General features: G+C 40.0%; 1 protein-coding gene across 2 annotated transcripts in view; it reads left to right on the forward strand.

The window, feature by feature from the left end:
- LOC135713047 (tyrosine 3-monooxygenase-like) overlaps positions 1–27,902 on the forward strand; it is an 87,815-nt gene that overhangs the window by 42,128 nt on the left and 17,785 nt on the right. Inside the window, exon 1 of one of the 2 annotated variants that reach the window (XM_065236131.1) lies at positions 20,366–20,915. The exons of the other annotated variant lie outside the window; for it this stretch is intronic. Coding sequence (XP_065092203.1) covers positions 20,847–20,915 — 69 coding nt within the window. The 5' untranslated portion in view covers positions 20,366–20,846. Of the gene's footprint in view, positions 1–20,365; positions 20,916–27,902 lie in introns of those variants that run through there. 2 annotated transcript variants of the gene reach the window in all.

The following is a 27,902-nucleotide window of genomic DNA, read 5'->3' on the forward strand; positions in this document are numbered from 1 at the left end:
CAGTTTCCTGAATCCAACGATTTGACACGAAAAGATTAAAAACCGCTTTCTGTTTCTTTTTCGGGTGTTTTGCTTTTCGATTTTTCAGAAGAAAATTCAAAGGAAACTATATTGAGGTGTCGTTGAAATTTCTATTGAATTTTTCAATTGAATTTTGAGGACAATTCCAAGGGAGTTCTGTAGTGAAAACTTGAAATCCTAAGATGTTCTGAAGAAAAAAAAATGCCTTAGGAATTTTAAGGAGAATTTCAAGTAATATCTAAGGATTGCTTCTAGAATAATTCTGAGTAGAATTCCAAAGTAATTTTGAGGACCTTCTGTTTCCAAGGGAATCCTAATAAGAACTGCGCATTCAGAATGGTTCTGGGAGAAATTACATGGGAGCCCTGACTAGAATTCTTGAGTAGTTCTTAGGTAAATTGCAAGCAAGAGAACTTCTAGTGAATTCTGTTATGAACTCCATCGAGAATAATATGCGATTTAATCCAGATTTAAAGAATTAAATGTTGATACTCCGTTTTGTACACACCAATAGAGGACAAAACTTAGTAAGCACGCCATTTTCTCTCGCATAGTACACTGTACCAAACCACCGTCCTCTGTTCGAATGAAACCTCAGGCCATTCAAATCGAAACATCGAAATCGCCTTTTCGAATGATAGCTGCAACCGGATGACGGTTGTTTTGAAATCGGATGATTTTCCTCTTGAATACAGGATGAACATTGTTATGAAAAGGGATACGGCCTTCAGTTGGGATGCGTAATGCTCTCTGCAGAAAGGTAGTAGTCTTAAATTTAAAATTGATTTGGTATTGGTTCAACCCCTTAACGCAAATCATTCAAAGAACTTAATTTTGGGTAATTTTTTTGGTTCCGTGTGGATGTGGCACTATCGCCTTGAGGGTGTGCTGTAGATTCTCAAAATCAATTGAACATTTTTCTGCTTTCATGTTCTCTGTAGAATGATTGTCGTCCCAAATTGAAAAGCATTTGGCATTGTTGGTTCATCCCCTTAGCGAAAATCATTCAAAACGATGATGCAAATAATTAAATCGTACGTCATTTGCTGATCTGGGTCAGCGCACGAGGTGAAAGCACAGCCATCGCCTATCAGCGCTGGTACAAGCCTGAGCAAAGCGTGAAAACCGAAGGCTATCAATGACGTGAACTACAGAAGATTTTAGTACTCATGATGCAATAGCTGTTTATGGCTTTTCATTGTGGTATTGTATGCCAGAATAAACAGACGATTTATAAATCAAATATGTACCTCTTGCATGTCATACTATTCGTAAAAAATTCGTCCTCTGAGCGCTGTATGTTGTACAGCCAAATGTCAAATAGCCATCGTCCTTTATTAGGATGGCAGTCTTTTATGGATACTCATCAGCTGACGACAAATTCAAACACAAGGCTGAAACTTAAAAGCATATTGTTAAAGGGCTCGAGTAATGCAATAATCATTCGAAGTATTGCCGATGTTTTCGTTCGGTGTAGTCCTCGGTTGTCTACACTCCATTTCTAAACCACGGGTAGAATCCACCCAGTTTGGTCAAAACTGAACATATCGATCCATTTGCCGCCTTGCATACATGACACTTGATACTTGGTATATCTCCGAACTTAGTTTACCCATTTTTCCAGTAGGTTCAGTTTTCAGTTCAGTGGGTATATTCTACCCAAAATTCAAAATTGTTCAATTGTATATACCGTAGATTCACCTTCGAGAGTTCATTTGCTACTAATGAAGTCGTCATTAGTCTTCCGTAAAGTATTCAATAAGAACGCTTCCAACTATACCTTCTTGATCTTGTCGCTTCGACCGCCACACACTGTCCGTACTTTGATCGACAAAGCATGGTTTGGCATATGTCGGTCTGTCAACCCCTTTCACCGATGCCAGGCGAACCAACAAATCAAAGACATAATAATAACCATATTGGGAGGTGACTGACCTCCCGGGTCACCTCGTGTACGCACTGCTCCGGCTCTGCGGTGCGTGTGCAAGTGCAAACGAGTGCCCACACAGTTACCAACGGCCAATATACGGAATTCGGTGACCGTCATTAAATGTGCAAATTTCGTACGAGCCGCATTGCATCGACCAGCAGTGTGTAAACAAGTTACTATTTCCGGGCACGAGTAGTGTTGTTATACTTATAAGCTGTTGGCTGTTGATGGTCACCTCGAAGGCAGTGAGTGCGGGCGTCATTTGCTCGGTCGATCGCCAGAATCTACGCATATGCGCGAGAATGCAAATTTTGGGATAGCACTTGATTACGTTTGATTTGTTGCATAGGAACAGGTGTCTTGTCAGTGCGACAGCCGGTTATATTTCAATATCAATTAGATCAGATCTCGTTTGCGCAAACCACTTGTTGATGCGAATAATCACTCGATTGAGTCTTAAATAAGAACGAAGCAGAGTGGAATGGTACCGACCAGGAGGCAGCGTATGTATCTATATTCAACCGAGACACCAGCTGGACTTGTTTTCGTACGAAGGAAAGAGGATCACACAACATCCAAACAAACTTTCCACTCTGGTGGGATTCCCAGCGAATAGCCCCTTTCCGAAGAGTGCAGTTAGTCATACCGGGGATGCCGCTCGCATTGAACGGTGAACGCACTGTAGCGGTGGGATATTTCTGTCATAAAATTGTCCCGTGTGCTTCATAATTACTGAAATCAATTCTCGCTAAAATTAGCCCCCAAACAGGTTCAGTCCGTCGTATTTCAATTTTTGAAACCTATAAAACTTGGCCAAAAAATAGCACATTCTCGCCCGACGCTGCCGGGAACCGGAGAGACATCAACAAATCAAACGACGAACCCGCCTGTGGCGTACATAAAACCCGGCTTCAAAAAACCCGTTCCGCTCTCTCAGCTACGGCACTCCTTCTTCTGTATCTCTAAGATAAGACCATCTTGGAATGCCTGCTAATAAACTGTGGCCGGCCTCTCTTCGCAGCAACCGTTCCTCCTCAGAAAAACACACGAGCCATGATCTCAAATGAATCTGCGATAAAGCCGATCATCGACGACCGACGGAAAACGTCTAGACCTTTCCAGCTGTAGGAGTAACCTCAGCTAAGTCCTACCTGCCATAGTCGAAAACCGACGACGTGCCTTGGGTTTAAAATGGAAACTTTTGGCAACCGATGAGACGCCACCGATAAGCTGGATGATGCGCACACGTTATAGGAACGTTATGTAATTCATTCGCGTGACTGAATTTCGAGAAGTTCCCCGATTGGGGAACGAACGAAAGAATCATGTGACCGAAATTACCGATACAATTGCACCTTTGGTTGGATGGTTGAATTTCTCCCAGCACCCAACCAGTCAGCTGGTGACGTCAATGGTTTTTGACGAAACTGACTTTGCAGAAGAGAGCGTGCAAGCCAAGTTCGAAAAACCACCTTTGGGCTGGAATCCCCCGGCAATCGAGGCTGCCATATGCACGGCAGAAGTGCGTAGTTTCAACGACAACGATGGAAGAAAATACTGGTTTTAGACGTATTTGCACATTTGGCAGCGCAGGTGGAGAGCAAGCGCGTGGAGGAGGTGGAGGAAAAGGAGAACATCACACTAATTAGCGCCATGTTTTAGTTACTTTATTGGATGGCTTGTGGGCGTTAGGCAGTGCAATGCATTGCAGTGCACTGGACGATGATTCATTTTGTTTTGTACTGTTTGTTATTTACTTGTAGAAAATACAAGCGTAGCCTGGTTTTGAAATAGTGATGAGCACAATATTGGATGAACTCTCGATTAATTTTTGAATAGGTCCCATCTCCATTTGTTGATAAAAAAAAAGTGGTTAACTTGATTCGCTTTCTACCGCAACTTGAGTGGTAGGGTTGCAGTGATGATGCATACAAGTTCAGCAATTAAATTAGATATGGTAAGCAGTGTTGGGAAAATATCAACAAATCAAATCTCACCAATGCCCAAGATCACGCTTGATTTTCGTAGACAAAAATCAACAAGCAAGCAACTGCGAATGATATTGCAGCTACGCTGGGTGGGAGATACCCCTCAGCATCCCTCTCCAATTGGGGAGTTTGGTAAAGAGAGGTGATCAACCCGATTCGTACCTTCCTCAAAGTTGTCCTTGCTCGCTTTCCACTCTATATATATACAATTTTCACACTGTCGAACTCTAACGGAATTATCAACTCTATACTTTCATCTCCTCATCTATCGTATAAAATGACAACTCTAACTCTGTGATTTGATACTTAGCTCTTGAACTGTGTGAAATCGTTAACTCCACGCTGAAGTACAAACAAAATAGTAAAAGAAAAAAAAAACACTCATTATTAGAAGAGAAAAAAAAACACTGGAATAACATTCTGCCGAATTCAAAAAATGGTGAACATTGCCCAAGGAATTTTTCAAGAGCTTTATAGAAATCTGGCAAGTTCTAAAAAATCATGTTAGTTCAGAGCTCTTTATGGCAATTTACAAAACTTCAGGAAAGCTCCGAATACAGATATTTCAAGACCTTTAGGTAATTTCTATAATATTCAGAGAAGTTTCAAAAACATCAGGCAAGTTTCGTGAACTACAAGAAAGTACAGAACTTCTGAAAACTTTAAAGAACATAAGGGTTAGTTGAGAACTTCAGAGCAGTTCCAAGAACTTCACAAAAAATTCATGATCTTTGATGAAGCAAGATGAAGATCAAAACCTTCATGACGGGTTCATGACTTCAAAAAACATATTCAGGTGCTTATCAAGATCTTCAAGAAACTCCAGGAAACTTCAGGTAAATTTAAAGATGCTTAGAAAGAGAGCTTCGGGAAAGATCTGAAAGCTTCACGGCAGTTCCATTAACATCTGAAAAAACTACAAGGGACAGCCCTACGGGGTTGTACCAACAATCAATACGAAACTAACGATTTCAAATTGGCTCACTACTTGACTAGCATATTGGTCACAAGCAAATCGACTAACGTATCCCATTCTAGTATAAATTCCAGTACTACACTAAGTTTGTTTTGATTCGCTATGAAAATTTGAAAGATAAAATGAGGGGTTAGTGGATTTTCCTGAATTTCGAGGGGTGAATCGATTAGCTTGGGACCAGAGCTGAGCCAAAAAGTTGAGCTTGTTTCTTCGGGACCTCCTGGTCTTAGAGTTACCTCTTTGGTTGTACGGAATGGTGACGTAGGACTACGTGGTCTTATATAATAAATCTTATTTGTTAACTGCAGCAGGATCTTGTGTTTTATGTAGGAGTAGGAATTTGAGCGGGGTTCTCTCTGTGTATACTCTTTAGTATAACGCGCTTGGCATAGATGGCCCACAGCGACTCACGAAGAGCTACTGATTCCGATCAATAGCGGTGCGGCTTCTTCCTTCTTCTATGGATGCTCATGTAGGTTCCAGCTCGCTGCTTGCAGGCAGCATTTCGTTGTGTACTGGAGAACAATGTTCAACGCCACGTGCCGAAAGCACTGCTGCTGCTTTTGCTGATGCTGACGACCGGAAACCACCACACACGGTGACTGGAACTGAATCTGATCAATGGTTGAGGCCAGTCTTGACAGCTAGCTGCTTGCGGGGAGCCTTTCGTTCTATACTGGAGAACTCCACCACTCACCACACGGTTTTTGAATATACACCGTTTGGTGAGACCGGATGAAATTCAACTTTGAAATCTGTGTTAGGGAAATCGATATTCGCAGGCAATCGGTGATAATTGTAACTATCATAGCAACAGTTTTACATTCGTGCAATTTTCAATTGACATTTTGAACAATGATAAGAACTTAACTTTAACAGATGTGTAGAAATATTTCTAATCGAGTGGTGATAAAATTAATGAAACTGGTCCAGGGGCAGCTGAGTTATTAACGTTCAAAATCTTTCATAATTTCGTTAAATGTTCCATTTTTGGTTTTCACAAAGTGTACCCCCATATAGAAATCACAGACGTAGTCCTACATCAAAATTTGTCATCTTTAGGAATGCTCCGAGAACATCAGGAAAATTTTTAAAACTTCAGGGCCGTTCGATTGACTTCAAAAAAAGTTACAGAATATTATAAATTTAGCAACCAAAAAGTCCAGAAATGTCATAGCAGTTGGCAAATCCAAGAATGTCAGGAAAATTGTGGGGGCTTTAATGTAAATGTCAGGACAATTTTAAGCACTTCATGTTCGTTCCATTAACCAAAGAAAAATAACGGTAACTTTCAAGAAATTCTGATAATTTTTAGGGAATTCCAAAAAATTAAAGGAAGTTCCAAAAACTTCAGAACAGTTCTGAGAATGTCCAGAACTACGGGGAAGCTTTAAAGTCCTTTATGCTAGGTTCCGACATCTTCAGGGTGGCTTCATAGATTTCATGCAAATTATGAAAACTTTAGTGAAGATCAAGGGGCAGGACAGTTCCATTAAATTCAGGGCAATTACAGGAGTTTTTCAGAAGTTGTGAAAACTTCATTTGAGTTTGAGTATCTTGACGCAAAGATTACCGCAACGAAACTTTTTTTTTTCAGGATTTGATTTTTGAAAAATTATTGCAAATATCAAAAATCGCGTTAAGGGAAGTTAATTTTTACGTTGAGGCAGTTCTGAAAACTTCAGTACAGTTGCAGGAAAATTGCGGAAACTTCAGAGAAATTCCGAAAAATTAAAGGCTGCTCCATTAAATTCAAAAAAATCGCTAGAACCATCAAGATGTTCCAAAAATTATGGATATCGCAGAGATCGTAAGGACAATTAAGAGAACTTAAGAAAAAAGTTCGGAAACTTCACAGAAACTTCGATAAATTCACGGAACAGCAAAGAGCCTCGGGAAGTTAAGAGAGGTTTAACGTAAAAGGGGACGTCGTTAATTTCCAAAAATTTAAAATTAGATCATTCGTTCAAACCCAAAATTACGGTCTTGAAAATGGTTTCATTGCATTGCAATTGCATTGCGCAACACAGTGAGCACATTTTCATTAACAGAATTTCGGTTTTAAACGATAAAACTGCTTTTGACATCAGAAGAGTAACGAGAGCTTCAAGGTTTTTTTCCTTTATTGTAGAGACTTTCAGCCGTGGTCTAGTATTTTTCTGTCTTCAGGGATGGCTCAAGAACTTCAAGGTGGTGCACAAATTTTTTGAAACTATAAAGAAGTTCCAATGAATGAAAGCAAATATCGAGGTTTTCGGGGAAGTTTCATCAACAGACGGCGGAATGATAAGAAGAGTTCCTAAAACTTCTAAATATTTTGGGAACTTTTAGGAAGCTGTTAGCACTACAATGCGATTCCAACAGGTTCAGGGAAACTGCTGGAGTTCGGAAGAACTTCTAAGAAGTTCAGGAATATCCAGAGGGAAGTTAAATAAAACTTCAAACAAGTTCAGAGAACTTGAGCAAAGTTGAGCAAATATTTAATAAATTCCAATACCTCCAATACCTCCTTGATTAGTTTTCCGTCGATCTTGTTTTCCGTACTGAGTACCAATGCTACCAACGCCAGGGATGCAGCTCCCACACCTGGATCCTACCTATCGACCCATCAACTCATGGACCAGGGACCAACCAGAGGCCTTAAAAGCTGTGATAAAACTTCTGGATGGAGCAGACTTTTCTGAAATTTAAAGTTGAGCTCCGGAAATTTCAGGAAAGTCCAGAGATTTTCCAAGAAGTTTAAAGATATTTAGGACCATTTCAATTATTTCTGGACAGATACAATGACTTCAGAAGAATCAGGGTGGATTAAAGATCCTCAGGGCAGTACAATTAAGTTCAAGTAAATTACGGGTGTTTTACAGAAGTACCGAGAGACTCAGGGAATTTCCGAAAACTTCAGTAAAGTTTCAAAGAATGTCCAATGAACCTAAGAAAAATGATGATAGTTTTAGACAGTTTCATTTTTTACAGAGAAGTTTCGAGTGCTTAATGGAAAATCATAGAACTTCAGAGCAGTTCAAGATGTTCCGAAGAATCATGAAAAATGCAAGAATTTCAGAAATGTTAAAAAACAGGCAAATTGCGGAGTCTTCAGGGCAGACCATGAATATCAGGAAAACTGTGAGAATAATAGACAAAATCTGAGAAGTTTTAGAAAATTTAGAGAACAAACTGAAGAAACAAATTTACATTATATTGCGAGAAATTCAGAGATGTTTAGAGTTCCGTGAGTTCCAAATAATTTTCGAAAACTACGGGATAAAATAACTTCATAGTCGTTCAATTAACTTCAGGAAAGTTGCGAGAACTTTTAAAAATTTCTAAGAAATTCGAAGAACATTCGGACTGTTCCAATAACTTGAGAGAAGCACCGAAAGCTTCAGAAAAGTCTTAAATGTCTTGAAGAATTAGTGATTTGTTTCTTCTTAAATTCATTATTCAAGATTGCAGTTTTATCATCGCCAACGTTTCGATTCCTCCCTTAGCTCAGTCAGTAAAGGCGCAGGACCTCCCTTAGCTCAGTCGGTAAAGGCGCAGCTACAAAGCAAGACCATGCTGGAGGTGGCTGGGTTCAATTCCCAGTCCGGTCTAGAAATTTTTCGGGATGGAAAATTTCTCGACTTCCCTGGACATAGAAGTTATGATTGGACTTGCCACACAATTATACCAATGCAAAAATGGTACAGGCATCGAAAGCTCTCAATTGATAACTGTGGAAGTGCATCTAGAACACTAAGTTGAGAGCACGCAATAAGCTAATATGCGATATGCAATAAGCTTAAAATGCAAAGAAGAAGAAAAAGAAGAAGAAGTAGAACGTTTCGATTCACGGATTGGAATCAGTATGAGCTATATCAAGTGATCTTGATCAGCTGGAAAGTGGCTGTCTTTACCAAAGTTGTTCAGATAACCAACGTATTTTCAATGGTGAGAAGATTAGTTCAGCATTCTGCAGCTACACGGCAGTAGTGTGCATGTCAAATTTTAAAATTGGTGGGTATGGGAAATTGCTGACTTCAGCAAAGTTTAAACAGCCTTCTACATGGTGGACAGATCAGTTGAAAATTGACTCGCTACTTGGCACTAAAGTGTACGTGAACTTCCAAAACGGGCTATAACTCGAGATTTTGACCACCTGGCAAGTTTCTGTCTTCGGAAAGTTGTTCAAGTAACCCGTTTGAATGGCGAATAGATTAGTTCAGAAGATAAAGGTATAGCAGGTACTGGAGCTTCCCATGTACACAAGTGCCACGTAGTATGATCTAATCTGTTCAAGGCTTGAAATGATCTGGTTACTTTAAAAACTTTCTAGATGGTTAGAATTTCAAGATATAGCACTTATTTAAAAATCGCAAGTGCATTAGCTCCACTTAATGGAAGAATTTTAAACTAAAATCAATTTGAAATGCTTTCCCGAGAAACAAATTGATCCGATTGAATACTGAATGTCGAAAATAAATCTTAATAATTTGTCAAATCTTAAGGATTTTCCAAAAAAAATATCCCAATTCGAGAGCTCAATAATTTATCAAAATCTTGAAACATTGTCATAGTTCTTGAAATTTTTAGCAAGTGAACATTTTTCTATGTTCGAAATAATGTTAAAATTCCACAGAATAAGTGTACACGTAAACTGTCAGATTTTTTCCCAGATTTTTTTTTTTTTTAATTCCAGTCCAGGAAAATTAAAACAAAATCTTAGTCTCAGGTCTCAATTGTTTTCCTAGTTCTGAGAACATAGACATATTGCTGAGTTTTAGGATTCATAAATTTCCTGAAAACCTTCCATTGATTTTGTGTCTCGAAAAGTGTATCTTTTCTATCTCTGAAATCTGCAAACACAACAATTTTCAAATGTCATGAGAAACTTAAAACTTAAGTTAACACAAATCTTAAGCACCAGTCGTACGGGTCTTGATTCAGCGTTAATCCGCAGTTCCAAATAAATCGGATCGAGCCTCCGATCATGAATACAAGCAAGAATAACCTGTCGCCGTTCACCCAGTTTCAAGAACCATTCATCTACATTCTTTATAATAGGGGAAATGCAGGTAATGTCGGCCTAAGTGTCCCTAATTTGGGCCCATACATAAATTCAACAATCAACTAAATTTTCAATAGCAACCAAAAATATCCATTAGTAACGTCCCAATAACGCGTTCATCTAGATAAAATTGATAAATAGCAGACTTTAAGCGATGGGCCCAAATTAGGGACATGTAGGCCGACATTACCTACATTTCCCCTATTTCAAGGAGAACCTCAACTGAGCAACGTCGCTTAAAAGGATTTGTTTTTGTTTCACGAATTACTTCTTACGGGTGCGCACATCCAGATCAATTACCTACTGCATCGAATATTTCACCACTTCTACAGACAGTTTAACTCTTCACACCCCTCCTAGAAATCGATTCACTTTCGAAATTGTCATGCCCCAACAACAAACAAAAAAAAACCCCCTCCAAATCAGGTGAGAGGAACAGAACGCATTCTGAAAGCCATTTTTCAATCAAGTTCTTAATACCCTCACTTGTCACGCTCCAGTTAAGCCGCCGCGCAGCGCTCTCGAATGCATTCGCCGGGCCAGGTGACAAGGACTCCAAATCCTTGAAAGACTCGTCAATGCCAAGTCCATATCCCGCTCGGGCACGACCACCGACCTGTTTTACCCGCACGCATTACTTCCACATCACGATCAATCTTTGTATGCTCTCCGGCTCCGGACGCCAGTCGACATTCCTTCCCCCCCATTCTCGAAGAACGCTAACAACGATATTATGTCACACCGCATCTGAGATGGAAAACCACCGCCCGAGAAGATGCATCCCATTTTATTCGTTCGTTGACTCACACACCGGAACGCATAACACTTAGCACCACAAATCCAGACGGTCAATCAGACACCACCACCAGCGGGAAAATCCCCTCGCCAGGAAGATTCCATTCCCGACACTCTAAGTTCGATGGTGGGCATTTTCCTATTTCCTAGGAATCCATTGGACCGAAATCCGAGCGCTGAACTTTACGTTGACGCATCTACCTACACCTGAGTACAGCTAGTATAGAAATCCTTCTGGTAGTCGCAGAATTACCAGTGGCAAATCATCCAACGAAGCAAAATGTTTCAAGAAAGCGGTGTTTCCCCGGTGAACTTGTTCCCCAAAATGAAACGACGGAGAGACGCGCACTCTAGAGAGAACCCGCCGTCGACCAGGCCGAGCTGAGAGCGTCAGTATTTTGTTGCAGAGCGTGACGCACAACGTGTTTGACTGCGGCGATGGTGACTTCAATGAGCGAATGGTGCTACACACACCTCCATCCAACCCGTCCGACCGGGGGAGTTCGATGTGCGATGACGTCGCGACGGTGGGTGTTTTGTGTTGATACACTTTTTTTTTTTGGTGATTTGCGATCGGAGGATTAGTGCGACCGTATCAGCTATGGGACCGGACTGGACTACAGCTGCCTACAGAAGGGGCCCCAACCGGGAAGCGAGAGGGAAATTTGGAGCTCTAGAGCACCACCACCGGTGGCGAAGAGGTGCGAATGTACACGATAAAGTGTAATCGAAGGGGAATGTGGGGTGTGACGATTTGGATGGCTTCACGCAGAGCATTTTTGAATAATGTGGATCGCAACTAATGTGTTCTATAAGCTAGGGTGCAGCACGGCTTTCTAGGACAGATTTTTTGACGTAGGACTACGTCTGTGATATGTATATGGGGGTACACTTTGTGAAAACCAAAAATGGAACATGTAACGAAATTATGAAAGATTTTGAACGTTAATAACTCAGTTGCCCCTGGACCAATTTCAATAATTTTATCACCAATCGATCAGAAATGTTTCCACGCATCACAATGCTTCCGACTGTTGATTTTCAACATGCAACTATTGAAAATTGGTAAATGTCAAGCATTGTCCAAAAGCGTCGAAATAACTAACTGCTTCCCCAACACAGTCATCAAAGAATCGTTTCTAGACGAAACATTCATCAGAGAGTCGTTAGTAGACGAAACAAGTCGAATTGGCATCGCCAAATTCAGAACCAAACGCCCCCAACGACCTCACAAAATGCTCTCCAGAGAAGCAACATACCAAAATCACGATGCATACTTTACTTTCAATCTTAACTGATTGACGTTTGCCAAAACTAATCATTATCGGATGCATAACTTAGTGACTACCGATGTAACTGCCCACCTATGAACATGTGCCATGAAACTTGAGTTTTTCTCCCCTGTACCCAGGTATAACAAGCAACAACGTAACTACTACTATACCACCATTTATTCCAATCCGAAGGATGGCCTATGTCATCGAAAATAAATCTCCAAGAAATATCAACTGACGCCTTTGGGCTGGTTTTACCATTCATTTTCTGAATTAGGTGATTTCTAATACCTGCATTTCTTGATTCTGTCAGGACGGAAATCCCCACATCCACAACTTTATACTGCCCGGTAATGGCAGTTAGGTAGCAGAAGAGTTGACCCGTCATTTATTCTTGTCATGCGATGCTTAAGTGACACACAACTATCCGGTAGCCATTTCTGCTCTAGAGAGGTAACCACTTCAATTCACTCATGAAAACGAGCACAGAGAATATTCGGCAACACGCCTACTAGGATTCATTTTTAAGTGATTTCGGTTTTCCCTATTGGTTATTTTTGTACTGATGAGTGGGACGAGACTGGATTATGGTTAACGTTTCTTAAGAACTACCTGATTAGAAATTTTGTTCTATGGAAGCTACCGGTCACGTTGCAAAATTTCATTAAATATGTAAAATTGAAAACGAATTACTGAATTACTTTTAATTTGGAAAAAAAACATCGTGAGAGTACTTCAATGTGGATTGGCAGAGCCGAACTCCTGTTTTTTTTTCTTGGTTGGTGGCATTTTTGTGCGCCCCCATTCCAAAATGAGAGCGGATACATTGGGTTGATATTTTACCATTTTATGATATTTGGATGCTGAACATTCGGAAGCTAGTTTGTCATATTTCAGATAGCATTTATAGCACTGTTTATCGAAGTTTCATGGTCCATAGAACTCTCATAAATCCAAAAGTATTCTTTGGCTACAGAGGGCAGCCACAATCACTCAAACAACTCATTTTCAGACAATTATGAGCTATCACATTTATTAACCTTTGCGTATCCAACGTCTGGTTTTGGAAATTTGATTCACAAATGACATAGGGAATAGGGGGTCTAAAATTGGTCAAAAATATGTCAAAAATCATCATGATCAATAGACTGATGCAGCATTTGAAATGTACGCTCCAGCGTTCTCAAACAGTTCCAAAATCGGGTCCTGACTAGCGTCTTAAAATTTGAACTCATTTGATAAGAAACTGCCTTGGCACAAACCATTCGAAGTTTATATTGAAATTGCTAAGGAAGAATTTAACTAATTGTTCATTGTCTTCTAGCCTTTTTCCATATTCCACAGTTAAAACGTTTTAAAGCTATTCTTATGAGAGTTTTCCTGTGCAGAAGATCGTTGTTCAGTCAAACGTCAAATTCAATAGTTATCAATTGTTTAAGAGATTGGTAATCTTATGGCATGATCATGCAATTGTTTTGTGGGCAACACCGTATCCAGCAGCTATGATTATTGTACTCTATTCTACGCGCCAAAAACAACAATGTTGCCTGCTGAGCAGTTGATTGAACAGAGTCATAAGACGGCAGTGACTTGAATCATTAATAACTTTTGTTCCTTACCTTTTATCGAAAAGCAGGCTTGAACAAAGTTGTAGCTTCCTACAAACACAGCTTATCATTTTTGAAGCAAACAGATATGATAATGTAATCTAGATATGAACAAAAAATATGTTTCCCCCATAGTAGTAATGGTATTTCCCAAGTCAGTTTTTTACTAAATGAGTTCAAGTTTGACGTGACAAAATTCCCGCATTTTCAAAACTCGACCAGTGATTTTGAGCTGTTTTGAGAGTCCACGACCACATTGACCATCCCGACCTTGTTATGGCCGTTTCTCCACATTAATCAAAACCTACTGTGTGACATATCAGACTTCATAATTTTATTTAATCTCGACCAGTGGTCACAGTAGCATGTCCAAAGTGAGTTCCAATCAACTAAAACAATAGTCATTATATTAATTTCGTTCACCATAATTGGGAATTCGTGTATTTTATTGGCTTAGGAGTAATCAGCTGCGAGTTTGCCCCCAGCCTTATCTATTGTAAGCATTCACAAGAATTTCTTTAAAATAATCGAGGAAGTCCATCTTGGGACTCCCGATCTCTATCCCAAGTAACAAAAAGTTCTGATAAAAGTCTATTTGTGGCTTAAGCAGCTTGGTTGAAGGTGGTCTATAGAATTCTAAGCAGCCTCATTTTTAGGCCTCTTATAAGAACTTGAAAGTTCCGGTACCATGATTGAAGAGCATTCTAAGCAGCTTCTGGCGGAACATGAACGGAACTTTTAGAAAATAAATTTAAAAATATTGTTGTCCTCTACACCAATTCTAAATTTAGTTCGCACTTTTATGAAAGTTATTTCTAAAGGCAGATATTTATGTGTTTTTGATTCATCAGCATTAGTAGTAGAATTGGAACTGTTTGAAGAATTAAACCCAGTCCCTTCTGCACACGAACCGCTACGTCATCTGAGATATATTGAAGTGAGCTGTTGTTCCACCTACTATTGGAGTTTTCAGTGCCAGCTGACTACTTGAATATGAAACACACCACCTTGATGAATTTTAAATTGGTGTTTGCCCGCATGGTATTCCAACACACTTGTGGCGCAGTGGTTAGCAATCGTAGATCGCATACCGAATACACGGGTTCGAATCCAGGAAATTACTCTTTAATTTTTTTAAGGTTGGAAATAATATTGATGCACTGCATAAATAAAAGAATTATGATTTATTCGGACCACTGATCATTCTATATTTACGTACATTAAATTTTGAAACTAATAAAGACTTGTGCGGTTTGCTTCACGGGGCTTTAAAGTTCTGTCGGAACTTTATTTGAACTTTACGGAACTTGAAAGTTCTGTCGGAACTTTATTTAAAATTTATGGAACTTGAAAGTTCTGTCGGACTTTGTTTGAACTTTATGAAACTTGAAAGTTCTGTCGGAACATAGAGAATCAATAGTTGGAGGTCAATTTTAAGCTACCATTTATAATAAGTAAGAACTGGAACTTTGTCTGTTATCTCAATATATGTTGCTCTACTGAAATACAGTCGGCCAGAGCTCAATTCATCCATGTTATATTATTATTGGCTACTATTCCAACTAGTGAAAAAATAACTGGTGTTAAGGCCAAAACTGGTTCACTTACCCTACACCATAAATTTAATTTGGATTTATCATAAGAACTTCCATCGAATTTTCCTCATAATTCTCCTGAAAATAGAGGCAGAACTCTTTTGTAATTATCTTCCAAATTTATTTAAAATTCATCTAAAAGTTCACTTGTAACTCTCCTCACAATTTCGAGTTGATATTTCTCGACATTGATTAAGTTTTCGCCTCTTCTCTTATGCTTCGATCTCCCTTTGAGTTATTCCCACATTTGCTTAGTAATTATGTTAAATTAATCTTTAGAATTTTCATCTCACTTTGAAATTCATCTTAGAATTCAACTGAAGCTCTTCTGGAAATCTCCTTAGCATTTACCAGGGATCAAAAGTTCTTCAGAATTACCATGGAAGCATTACATAGATTTCACATGAAGTTTTTCTCATAACTAAAATGGATTTCCTGTCAGATATCCCTTAGAATAAGGCTTGTTCGCGACAAAATCTGAACGCGTTAATTTTGGAATAAAACAAATACTGCAGTCAGTTTGTTTAATTTATTTTTTAGCATCGTTAATCATTTAAAAAAAAAAAAACAACTTGTCATTACCTAATAAGGCTGCATCAAACATTGACGAACTTTCAAGTTTACTCCAGCCATGAGAGTCAGTGCAGACCTTTTTGTAACTTATTTTGCTGCTTTTGTCCAAGATTTTCAAAATATTTCTTTAGTTGTTGCTTGTTGTATGCACTGGGAGAGCTCGCTCTTCACGAGAGCCCAATATCGCTCGATAAGACGTAACTCCGGGCAGTTATGTGGACTAGCCTTCTTCGGTACAACATTGACTCCGTTTGCTTTATTTCGTCAAATATTCATTCTCGTCAAATATTCGCTTTGCAACGTGTTTTGGCCGTCACATTCTGCCGACTTCATTCCTTGTCAATGCTTCGAAATATGTATGAAAGTTGCTGACATTTTTATTTTTCGAGCAACAGTACGTACCGAAAGATCTGGCTTCCTCCGTAATATTTGTATCACCTTCACGTCCTTCTCGTGGTTCCTCAAATCCGTTTTTGTTCTGCTAGTTGTTGTCAAACGAGTATCGAACGATTTTTAAACGCTATGAACAGTGCTTGTAGGAAAACCAAGCTTTTTGGCAAGTTTTCTGATCGACAGATCCGGATTATCATTGCGGCTCTTCTTTCGACGCCATTTTCGACTGAGCTCTTCTAATGTAAACAAAGGATGTATTTTCAGAAAGAACAGACATATGTAGGTCCACCACTCCACCGCACGAAATCTTTCACTAGTTGATGAGATATTTGAGGAGATGTATGTGCAAGGGGTGTCCAGATTTTGTCGCGAACAAGCCTCAGTCCTTGAAATTTCTCTCTAACGATCGCTTCTACATATTGAAAGCCCTCCTCTCACACTCCAACTTGAAAAAGTGGTGTAGGCATGTCAAAACATTTATTCGATCTCGTTGAAGACTTTTTCTTAAAACATCTGGCACCCCTGCCCTGAGTACTCAAGTGTGATTTGTATTGGTATGAATTAAAGATGCAGACCCTTTTTCCCAAGAACACCAGAAACATGTTCTAATGTGGCCGATGGGTTTGGTTATTCAGTTAGCATGTTTTTAATGTATCTTTGATTATAACATCAAAATCACAGAATTTAGACGCTCTGCCTTTGACATATCGATGTATAGAATCATAATAACACTACATCGACCAAAAGAGTCATCGACTTGTGGAAATATCGACTTCTGGAGATGGTAAAACAATATTATCGTGTCAGAGATCATATATCATACCGTATGCGTGATATTGTTTGCACCATCGTACAAATAAGGTTCCCGTTTCACCTGTGCATACAATGCCTTGGTTTTCTTTGCATGCACGTAACCTATAGCTCATACCGTAGTAGGCTGTGTATAAAAGAAAATGATTTACTCAGTTTGACAGTTGCACCATGACGAAGTGGCAGCGTATTCGTGATTTGTTCCACGCGCAAATTTCGCAAAAAAAAAACATTTCAATCGCCGTGGGAGTGTCCCGGTGGACCGTCAAAAAGGTTTTAGACTGAGAAAAGAAAAGACAACTATCCGCGAAGGTGGCCACAGGTCGTCCGAGGTCAGCTCGGGTTCCGAGGGTTATCGCTGCTATCGAAAGGAAGATTCGTGTGAATCCAGTGCGTTCAATAAGGAAAATGGCAAAGGAACACGAGATCAGTGACTTTAGATCGTAAAGGAAGATTGCGGGGCAAAGTCGAGAGCACGGAAAAAAAAAACTCATATGATTACCAACCACATCCGGGAGCTACGAGTCGAACGATGCAAGAAAATCTTGAACTTCCTTACGCGAAAAAATCCGGTAATCCTGTTCACCGACGAGAGCATGTTAACCGTCGATCCCGTATCAAATTCCAGATCCGACCGGTATATTTGTTCTCTTTCGGTAAAAGGCGTGGCTGACGAGCACAAAAACGTGTATCTGACCAAGCATTCTGCTAGCGTTATGGTGTTTGGATTGGTGGCTTCCGATGGCAAAAAAAAATGGACCCGGTGTTCATTCCAGAAAACGACAAGGTCAACACGGAGGTCTACATCGGGATTTTTAGTAAGTATGTTCTTCCGTGGATCAAAGAACAGTGCGGTCCAAAGCCAAATGTTGTATTTCAACAAGATGGGGCTCCGTGCCACACCTCGAACCGCACTCAGAAGTGGTTGCAGGAACATCTTCCGTTCTGGGCGTAGGATATGTGGCCGCCATCCAGCCCCGATCTTAATCCGCTGGATTACTCAATATGGCGCGTCATGAAGGCCAAGGCCTGTTCTAAACGCCACCCGAGTACAGCAAGCCTCAGACAAACATTGACCCGTACCTGGAGAGAAACGGATCCAGACTACATTATTAGAACCTGCCGTGCATTCCGGAAACGCGTGGGGAGGCTGTAATTGCAGCAAGTGGACACTCGATCGATGATTAACATAGTTTAACACTCTGAGAAACATCCCCCTGTGACTAAATAAAAAAAACTCGAAAACGAAATTTTTGAGAATTTTTTTAATTTTGACATTGAGTAATTGTGCAAACATTATCACGCATATGGTATATTATCATGTCAAAGAAGCGGTTTGTGGACTAAACTGGGCTACAAATAAAAAAAAATAGTGCGACGAAATATTGTCAGGTTTTGATTGCCTTTTACATGGAAATTTTGTAATGTAATTCAACTTTAAGTACACCATTTTATTCAGATTGAATGTAAACTTTGTTAAGTACAAAGATGATAGTTGTTTATGAATAGTTAACTATAGAAAATTGATCAAAGTTTAGCCGTAATAAACCAATCACGTGCGCGCTTGCTATGACTATCGAGAGAACAGAGAGACAATTTGGAACCACTCAATACTCAATGTTTTTTCTATTCATTGACCTACATCAGCAAGAATAAGAAAAAAGCTGGGGCTTTTCTAAATGCTTAAGTAACATAGAAAATTTGACTGCAGTTTGACACTGCACGGTTTGACTGCAGAATTTGATGAAATTTGCTAGCTGAGCTTGACCATCCCATAGAGATTTTTGAGTGCTAATGAAAATCCGAGGAAAATACATAACAAACCGCTGTCAAACCTATGATGACAGATCAAATTTCATACATTTTTTAGTTTAGTCAGAAAACAATAATCAACAACTTTATACGGCGAGACCCGCTAGTGTACTGTACATGCGTTGAACGTCACTAATCTCTAGATTGATATATTGATTTACTCAATTACAACGTTTGCCCCTTTATAGATTTTTAATTGAGCAGAAGTAAAGATACAGTGCATTAGATTTAGTTGAAACTGTTGAAAGTCACTTTTCCGTCATAGTTCTACAACATAAAGATTTGGGATGTCAGTTTCACTCTGATTTCTAAAGTTGTTTTGCCATGACTAACATTAGCAAGTTTCCGAAAGTTGGGTGAACATGTTTGGAACCTAATTATGAATAATAAAGGAACTGATTTTCTAATTTCAAAAATTAAATCTTAACTTTAGGATTTTCTCAAAAACCGCCCAATTTAAATGAAAATTGATAGTGAACTGTTCATTTTAGAGTAAAATGCCTTAACCAATTATTAAATTTTATTATCGTTAATATATTACTGAATGCAGCAAATATAATCTCGTAGTCTTACGATAGCAATCCGGTCGTGCTGTGGACAAAACCCTTTTTTTTTTGCTTTCTACAAGTCCTCAACACACACAAAAATGCTGAAAATTGTATCAAGTTTTATATTTCGGAATATGTCCAGGGTTCCAATATCTGATATTAAGACAAATTCTCCGAAATATTATATTCTTGATATTCTTTCCAAGTGCTAGAGCCTTGAAAATGCAAAAGGCTCAGAATCGAAATAATGAAAAACTTTCAAATTTTGAAATATTACACATTCATTTTTGTCCCAGAAATTTTAAAAGTTCACCAATTTTTAAAATGTATTTAGTATGTTCAATATCTCACACAACTTTCATAGACCTAGCATTAAAATGTGTGTGACCATGTCTCCCTAGAAAAATTATCTAACGACGGCAATGTTCACCGAGTTGGCAGAAGCATGCAAAATCAAACTAAAGCCAAAATAGCTTGAATATAATTAAATATATAAACACCCATCGATCCCCCGCATTCCCCTTTTTGGCGTGTTTTCCCATCGCTTGTTGCTGCTGCTGTTGATTCTCCAACAACGCCAACGGCCTGCTTGTCGTGCGGCATCCTAAGAGCACGGTGTTGATGTGTTATTGTCGAATTTGGTCAATAAGCAAAGCGAACAAAAAAATAATAATTCCATAACAAGAATCTCAGCTTGTAGACTGTCAAATTTGCAACACTACCTGTTCTGCTGCTGGGCGCTAGTCCGAGTTTGTAGCATGAGAGAAGCATGGACGGAAACCGCGAGAGAGCGAGTGCGAGCGAACGAAGCCAGTCACGTGCTTGCTTCTCGGCTCCGTGCGGGTTCTCTCTCCCTCTCCGTCTCCGTCGTGCAACATCGCCGCTCGTCGCAGGCGGCGGCAGCGGTTGTAGCACGTCCGGGTAGGGGGGTCAACCCGTCGACGACGTCGGCTCGCGCCTCGTCGGTCGGTTAGGTATTTAAACTGATAGCAACCTAAACGTATCATGCATTCATTGGTTTGCTTGCTTTTTGCAAAGTAACAGAAGAAGAATTGTTCGTAATTTTCGCTAACTCGAGTCCCTTCAACAAAAGGAAGCAGTTTTGCTTGAAATCAACAAGTGAATATAAAAGTGAAAAAGTTTTTCAAGTTCAACGATAGACAAACGAGTGCCAGTCACAACTCGTGGTCAAAGCGGAGGATAAAACAAATCGGCAAGGATTATTCTACCGACGAGCCTAGCAGCATTAGACGTAACAATTCCAACAATTCGACAGCAATTTCGCGCTGAAAATCACCTTACAAGTGTTTGAAAGTGAAAGGCACCTACTTTGCAAAAGTTTCAGCGATTAACTCAAGCAAGAGAACATTTTGCGGAAAAAGTGATCAAAGCAGAAAAATAACAGCAGCTTAAACAGCTCAGTTCTTCAAATCTTATACAACAGTCAACTAGTAAAACAAAAATAACACATACCAAAATGATGGCCGTTGCTGCTGCCCAGAAGAACCGCGAAATGTTCGCCATCAAGAAGTCCTACAGCATCGAGGTAAATATAGTGAATTTCGATCCTTTCAGAGGGGGCACAAGTGAGTGATCTGAAAAATTCCAAGTTCTTCGGGGGAAAAAAAGAAGTGATTTGTGTGGTAAATTAGTGATTTCCGTTCCTTGGAAAATTTTGCTCAATAGTAGTAACACGCACATTGCGTGATTAGGAAAAAATCCCCTCTCGTGCCTGGTGTAACAAAAGATTGTCTTGACCGCAGCTACTTCCTACTTTGAACCGGACAACTCAGCTCATTAATCAGCACGGCTGCTCGGAACTCCCTTCCCCTTCTCCCTCGCCACACCACTCAGAACTAACTAGCGAAACTATTTCCTTTGTTCTCCACACCTGTTTCACGTCGTGTGGAGCGATCGATCGATCATTTATTAATCTCAATGATCATAATCTTCCGTACTACAAAGTTTTCCCTCTCACATACCGATGGCTGGTGGGTTGTTGATTTTATATAACCGCACTCAGGCTCGCACGAAACCGCAATTACAACATTACCGGAGACTGCTTGGATCTCAGAATGTTAGAATTAGCACGCCAGGTTCTACCACCGCCCGCCGTAGCTCGATCTAGATCAATGGTGATCGTTTGGAGTGGTAATTAAGAAACATCAATGTAGCGATGATGGCATAACCAATCACGGTGCCCCTCACGGTCATCCAGATCGCGATCGCCATCACGAGAGTACGAAATAATTGTAAATAATAAAATCTCATTTAAGCCACCGCCACCACCGCTACGTTCTAGGCCTTTGATGCTGGTGGCAGAGGTAGATCCGATTCACTTTCATTCGAACGGTGATCTCCACGCTGAGAATTGCCCCGCTTATTGGTGCGATCAACATTGGTGCAGTTTCGAACTCAGAACTCAAGTCGAAACCTAAATCCATCCCTGATCGATCGGTAGCATTCTGCACGCGATCGCTAATGTATGGAAATGAGATGCCAATTGAACAGCCACCCCCCAATTGATGGTGCTACCGAATGGGCTACCGCCGCTGCACCACGGCGATCACACTCGATCGAGCGCTGTTCACGCGGTGAACGGATAATTGGAAACCAGTTAAACGCCGCAGATTTGACATCGTACACTGCCAAACCCCATAAGCCAGCGCGCTCCGTTTGGCCCAGTGATCGTGATCTTCGGAGAAGGCCGAAACTGAACGATCATTGCAACAATGTTCTAGAAGTTTATTTTTTTTTATTTTTGCGCAAACTTTGAAGAGGTCAACAAGTCCATTAATCCATCTTGGAGACCATGATCGTTCCAGGGCCTGGAAGTGCAATCTCCTGTACGGTAGCTGACCAGCTCTGGACAAACAGTGCCGCACTTGCATAAGCATACTTTTCGGTTACGTCCATTTAGCACTGTTTGTTCCTGTGTCGTCCAGACGGCGATCGGTGGCCGCCCAACAGGTAGTAAGACGATCAGCCAATCAGACTTGTTCTTCTTATGCTGTTGCTTTTTCGTGGTGGCACTCCTCCGGCACTGGAACCTTTCACCACAGCCGGTGGCGATTATCCAAAATTGGCACAGAGCAAGGTCTCCCGTTGCCACCGCCAACCTGTTACACCACAGCAAATACTCGTTTGCGAGCGCGATCGGTTTTGCACCACATTGGCATTGAATTCGTGAAATGTGATCAAACAGGTTGACCCCTCGATTGCCAAGTCCGACGAACTTCTAGAAGTCTAGAACCGCCCTTGCGCGCGCCAGCAGTTAGAACGAATGATGTGGCATAATTATAGCTGACGATCAATGGTGATGATGAAGCATCCTTGAGCTTCCGCGTCCTGGGCACACACACACACACACACACACACACAAACAACTGCTTACATGGCTCATTACATCGGAAAGTGCCTTATTTTGCCAACGATCATTACCATAGAATGCGGTGCTAGTTTTGCAGTAACGACAGGTAATTCGTTGTTGTTGTCGGTTGTCGCTACCTGTGTTATGCACACTCGATCGTTCCGATTTCAATGTCAATAACACTGCAACTGCACCTGGTGGAGCGCCGGCGGGGATTTTTACAACGTTGTTATTTTTACACACACACACACACACACACACACACACACACACACACACACACACACACACGCTCTCTTTCAATCATGCTGGACGACGACGACAACGGCGAAGGCAGCGTTGATTGATGGGTTGTCACTTGGGACGAAGTCCAGTCCTTTGGCAGGCAGCGGCATGCGCCGGGTGGGTTTTCAATAGAATGCTAACACGCACCGGTCATTGAGATGTGCCTACTCCGAACCACGTCGACGAAGAAACGGACGGTGTGTGGCCTTAGAAAGGTGTTAGAATTTGCATAACTGGGTACCAAAGCCGTTTGAAGGTGATTCTTCAATGGTCTGGGGTGGATGCGCTGGGATGTGCCCAAATGCTACAACAGGGCATACAGTTGCTCGAACTGAGGCTCTTTTTTTGACAGTTCAAAGCAATATTTTGGTTTGGATCCGAGTAGTAATTTTCGATTCACCGATAAAGCTCAATTTTGTCCACTCATAGGAATCAATTTTGTTGTGGTCAACAGTAAAGGCCCAAGCGTAATGACAGTGGAAGCGCAACGGCAGCGGCAGCGAAAAAGCCCAATCTGAGTAAGCCTACTTGTCGGATGTAAAACTGGTTTGAACCTAATGGACTTCGGTTAGGCATCTTGATGTAATTTGTGACCGCAGACAAATTTGTCGTTTCCGATCCGCTACCGCCTACATTGCGTTTGGGCCTTAAGGAGCTACGACAAAACCAGCTTGCTTGGATCGTTTTTTTATTCCAATATTAAAATGAAACTAAAATAAAGATTACCTTCGAGTATACAATTCTAGTGACAGGATATCTTCTAAAGCAATTTTGTTGCAAAGATGTTTCCGTACTGTTAGTATTGGGCGATATTTTATAAAAAAAATCATTAGAATTGAATAGTTTACCTTCATGGTTTGACTATATCAAACAGCTTTTTATCTGTTATTCAAACAAAAATATGCAATCTATTTAGTTAAGAAGAAGTACTAGATGCTTTATGCCCATTATTATGCTATCAAAAAAATGCATCTAGCGTCTCTGTTTACAAACTACTCTAGACAAACATTTGAAAAGGTCCAATCTTCTTTGATCGATTCTCTTCATCGACATTCTCTTTATATAAACACGGCTATGCAAACAGATTTTCCACACAGTTCGATGAAGGAGGTTCTCGTTTAGCCTCCAGAACGACATAGACAACAGAGCAACTCGATGAAGGGACTCGATCAATGCAAATAGGACCTTTTGAAGTGTTCATCAAAAGTTGTTCGAAATGGTTGCGTCTCGCCATTGCCTTCAGAAAATAGCTTATCACGCTCACTGATTGAAGGCAAGTCATCACGTGAGTTGCTCATTTATGTGACGCTTCACTGATCGTTTGTTATCGTTGTTTGACTGCGAGCAAGCAGATCTAATCGCTCAAAACGAAATTAGCGCTGGATTTCAATTTCTGAATTTATCAAAATGAAAAGGACTTGAGAACAGAACACTTTACAGTTAAAGTGATCGCTTTATTACCTGTAACCCATCCGCGATGGAGCTTCTGATTTAAATCAAAGAAATGTTCAATTCTAGATTTTAATCAAAGCTTATTCAAACATATCTCCTTATGAATATAGTTTCCCATTCACAAGAAGACTTAACTTGTGCAATTGTTGAGTTCGTTTCCTGTATGGTTTGAATAATAAAATCTTCGTTCAAAGTTCAGCAAAACTGTTGTGAAAATTTCAAAAACCGATTTCGAAAGCTTTATTCGGGATCGCCCAATGCTAATGGAAATGAATCAGCATTAAATTGTATCCTGAAAAGTTTACTACAAGCTCCATTTCCATCTAAAAAGGTCTCTGTTGACTTAATCCATGAACATTTATGATGTGAAATAATCATTCTTTTTTCCTCAATTATGGGCTGTTTACACTAACGCTCAGCCAGTTCAACCAACTAGCACGAATTTCAGTTGTTCTTGAATTCTCATGCTGGTAGACGCTGACGATCTGTTTACATTACTCTGGTGACTTTTTAGTACAGTTTTTACAAACAGTCAGTGTTGGCAATATCAACAATCATATGGTATTTTTACACTCTCATACGCTCTCAATATCACGCGCGATATTGGAACAAAATATCATGATTGATATTGATTTTACAAGCTCCATTGATACTGCGAGATTATTCACAACATTTACAAATAAAACTGAGAGTTGACTCGACACAGAAATGATTCCATTGCACATCGTTCTGTTGGAAAGAGAATGCATAGTTTGCTATCTCTCTTTACTCTTCCCCGACACGAAGCTACAGCCGCCAGCAGTGACGGTAGTTTCGGGTCGCATTCGGGTGTAGAGCAAAAATCATGAAACTCAAACTAACCACGGTTTGGTTAGAATTGTAGCTGGTTTGTTTTGTTAGCTTGATATTCGTAGCTACGATATCACAGCTTGTAATATCACAGACAAACAGACGTAACTCTTTGAAAAACTTGTTCTTGAAAACATAGTATCTCAAAACATATAACCTCAGTAACGACATCTCTCTGGCTTCTCGCGGAAAACAAGCTTGCTCGCTAACTCGTAAATAATATTGCATCAAAGTTCTATAGAATATATAGAAACGTCAAAGTGATCCGATGCCAGCGCTGCGGCGAGTAGTTCGCGGAACTGATAATATTCAAATCAACCGTTAAATGCATGAACGAAGATACACAATGAAGAGTTACGTCTGTTTGTCTGTGGTAATATCAACAATCAATACGAAACTAACGATTTTAAATTGGCTCACTACTTTAGTAGCCTATTGGTCCCAAGCAAACGATTAACGTACCCTATTCTAGTTGAAATTCTATTACTACACTATGTTTGTTTTGATTCGCTATGAAAGTTTGACAGATAACATCAGGGGTGTGTGGATTCATGCAGAACATGCAGGGGTGAGTGAAATAGCTTGGGACTGGTTGGGACCGTTGTTCTGGTACTGAGTGAGCCAAAAATAATAATGATTTTCTTCGGGACCCAGTGGTCTTAGAGTTACCTCTATGGTAATATCATCCGCAGTTGTTTGCTAGTTCTCATTTGAGATCGCCCAATTCTATTCGAATCTTTTAAAATACGGTGATCAGTAGTTGCTAAATTTTGCCATCATATCTTCAATCAAATCAACAATAATTCATCCCTAGAGTCGTTTTCAAATCCACTCGTGTCATTTCATCGAAAATCGAAAGTCGCCCAATCTTGCTTGGAGAAATGTATTTTTCGATGTATGTATCAAGATACATTATAAGCCAATTCAATATTTAATCACATCCAACTTTTTTAGTTATTGGGGGAACGAAACTACTGCGTACATGGCTTAGAACTTTTGTAGTAACCGACTAAAATTAAAACATCATCGCTATCTCGGTAGCTGATGTAAGTGATTGCATGAAATACCAAAGATCGATTATAGATCGCCCAATCCTTATTGAGGCGAATAAAATGTTTACAGGAAAATGATGTTGGAACTCATCAAGATGCAAAGTTTATAGATTTTCTCAGATTGATTTGTAGCACGAGATCTTTTTTAAAGGATCGCCCATTGCTAATAAATAACCCACTGACTCTACAATGAAATCTATTATTTTTTTTATGATTTCTTGAAATCTAATAGATGAGATTGTCATTGTGGCACTAGATTAAAGGAGTACAACGTTACTACAATAACTTCTTTGATATACTTGATTCAAATTCAACACTCACTAATCGATTAAAAACCATCGATTTAAATCCTTGTGTCGCCCACTTTTACTTCAAATCTGAAATAAAACTCATCAACAGTTTAAACGTAAGAAAAATAACATCTACCACACGATATTCCTCTCGCACCACTAATCCGGTGTCGTGAGTTAGCTGCGAAATTATGCTTGCGATTGTGATGCAAGAGAAAGCGCGCTGCCAGCCAAAGCTGTGCATCTGTTTTCAGTCGAACGGGCAACATTTTTGCAGATCACTTATGGCGGTAAGCTCCAACTCGGATTAACCTGGGACGGGACTTGACAATCGGGCAGCGATTTCGAGCCAATTTGCTGTCAAATCCGAGCCAGTTGCTGATTGGTCGATTTGACAGTAGCAATCGAGGAAAAAAGGACAGAGGGATCACATAAATCTGACTGGCAGTGATGTCGGAATCAATGTTGACGTCAAAGACGTTTGTTTGGTTATATTTGCGAAAGTAAAGTTGGTAAATAGGATCCACGGTGTGCTTTAAGCGATGGATATTCTTGTTTGTTTGTGGTTGTTTTTATTGTGTTAAGCTAAAATGATGTGCAAGATGCTAAGCTGCGGTAGAAAGTCCAAATAAAATTAAAATAGAAGAATCATTCTGCAATCCTGGCATCATTGGTCAACTCCGTCTAACACCATGCACTAATTTTCGACGCGCATTCATTAAAAACATGAAGAAGAGTGAGAAGCTGGATTGTCAAGTCACGGGGATTAACTTTTAATACCGACCCTGACTGGATGATCTGCAAAGTGTTTGCTTAGAATCGTGTTGATTAACTCTGATGTCGACTTCAAAGCAGCCGGACATTCTTGAACGGAATTTAATCCGAGGTTGGAGCTTACCACTATTAATCCACTTGGATTACCCGCTAATCTGGCTCTCTTTAATCCGACGACTCGGTAATCCAACATCACGGACTCTTATTGAGCTTTTTTTACATTGTGAGGCTGGTAACATTGCTTTGTATGGATTTCACTATCGGATTATTGGATCGTCGTACATTTTCATTCAATTCTAGACCATTCAGTCCGTAAAGATAACTTAATCGATCGAATAATAACAAAACAAGAGTGATGTTTTCGCCGCACAAATGGAACAATCAACAAAGTTTCTGAGCATGCATAAGGGCGTATAGCTAAGCGAAACAATTTTCTAGAATTTGTTCAAAAGCAACAGCAA

The sequence above is a fragment of the Ochlerotatus camptorhynchus genome, unplaced genomic scaffold (assembly GCF_037179485.1).
Source record: "Ochlerotatus camptorhynchus isolate MF236.1 unplaced genomic scaffold, CSIRO-AGI_Acam_v1.1 ptg000530l, whole genome shotgun sequence".
Lineage (NCBI taxonomy): Eukaryota > Metazoa > Arthropoda > Insecta > Diptera > Culicidae > Ochlerotatus > Ochlerotatus camptorhynchus.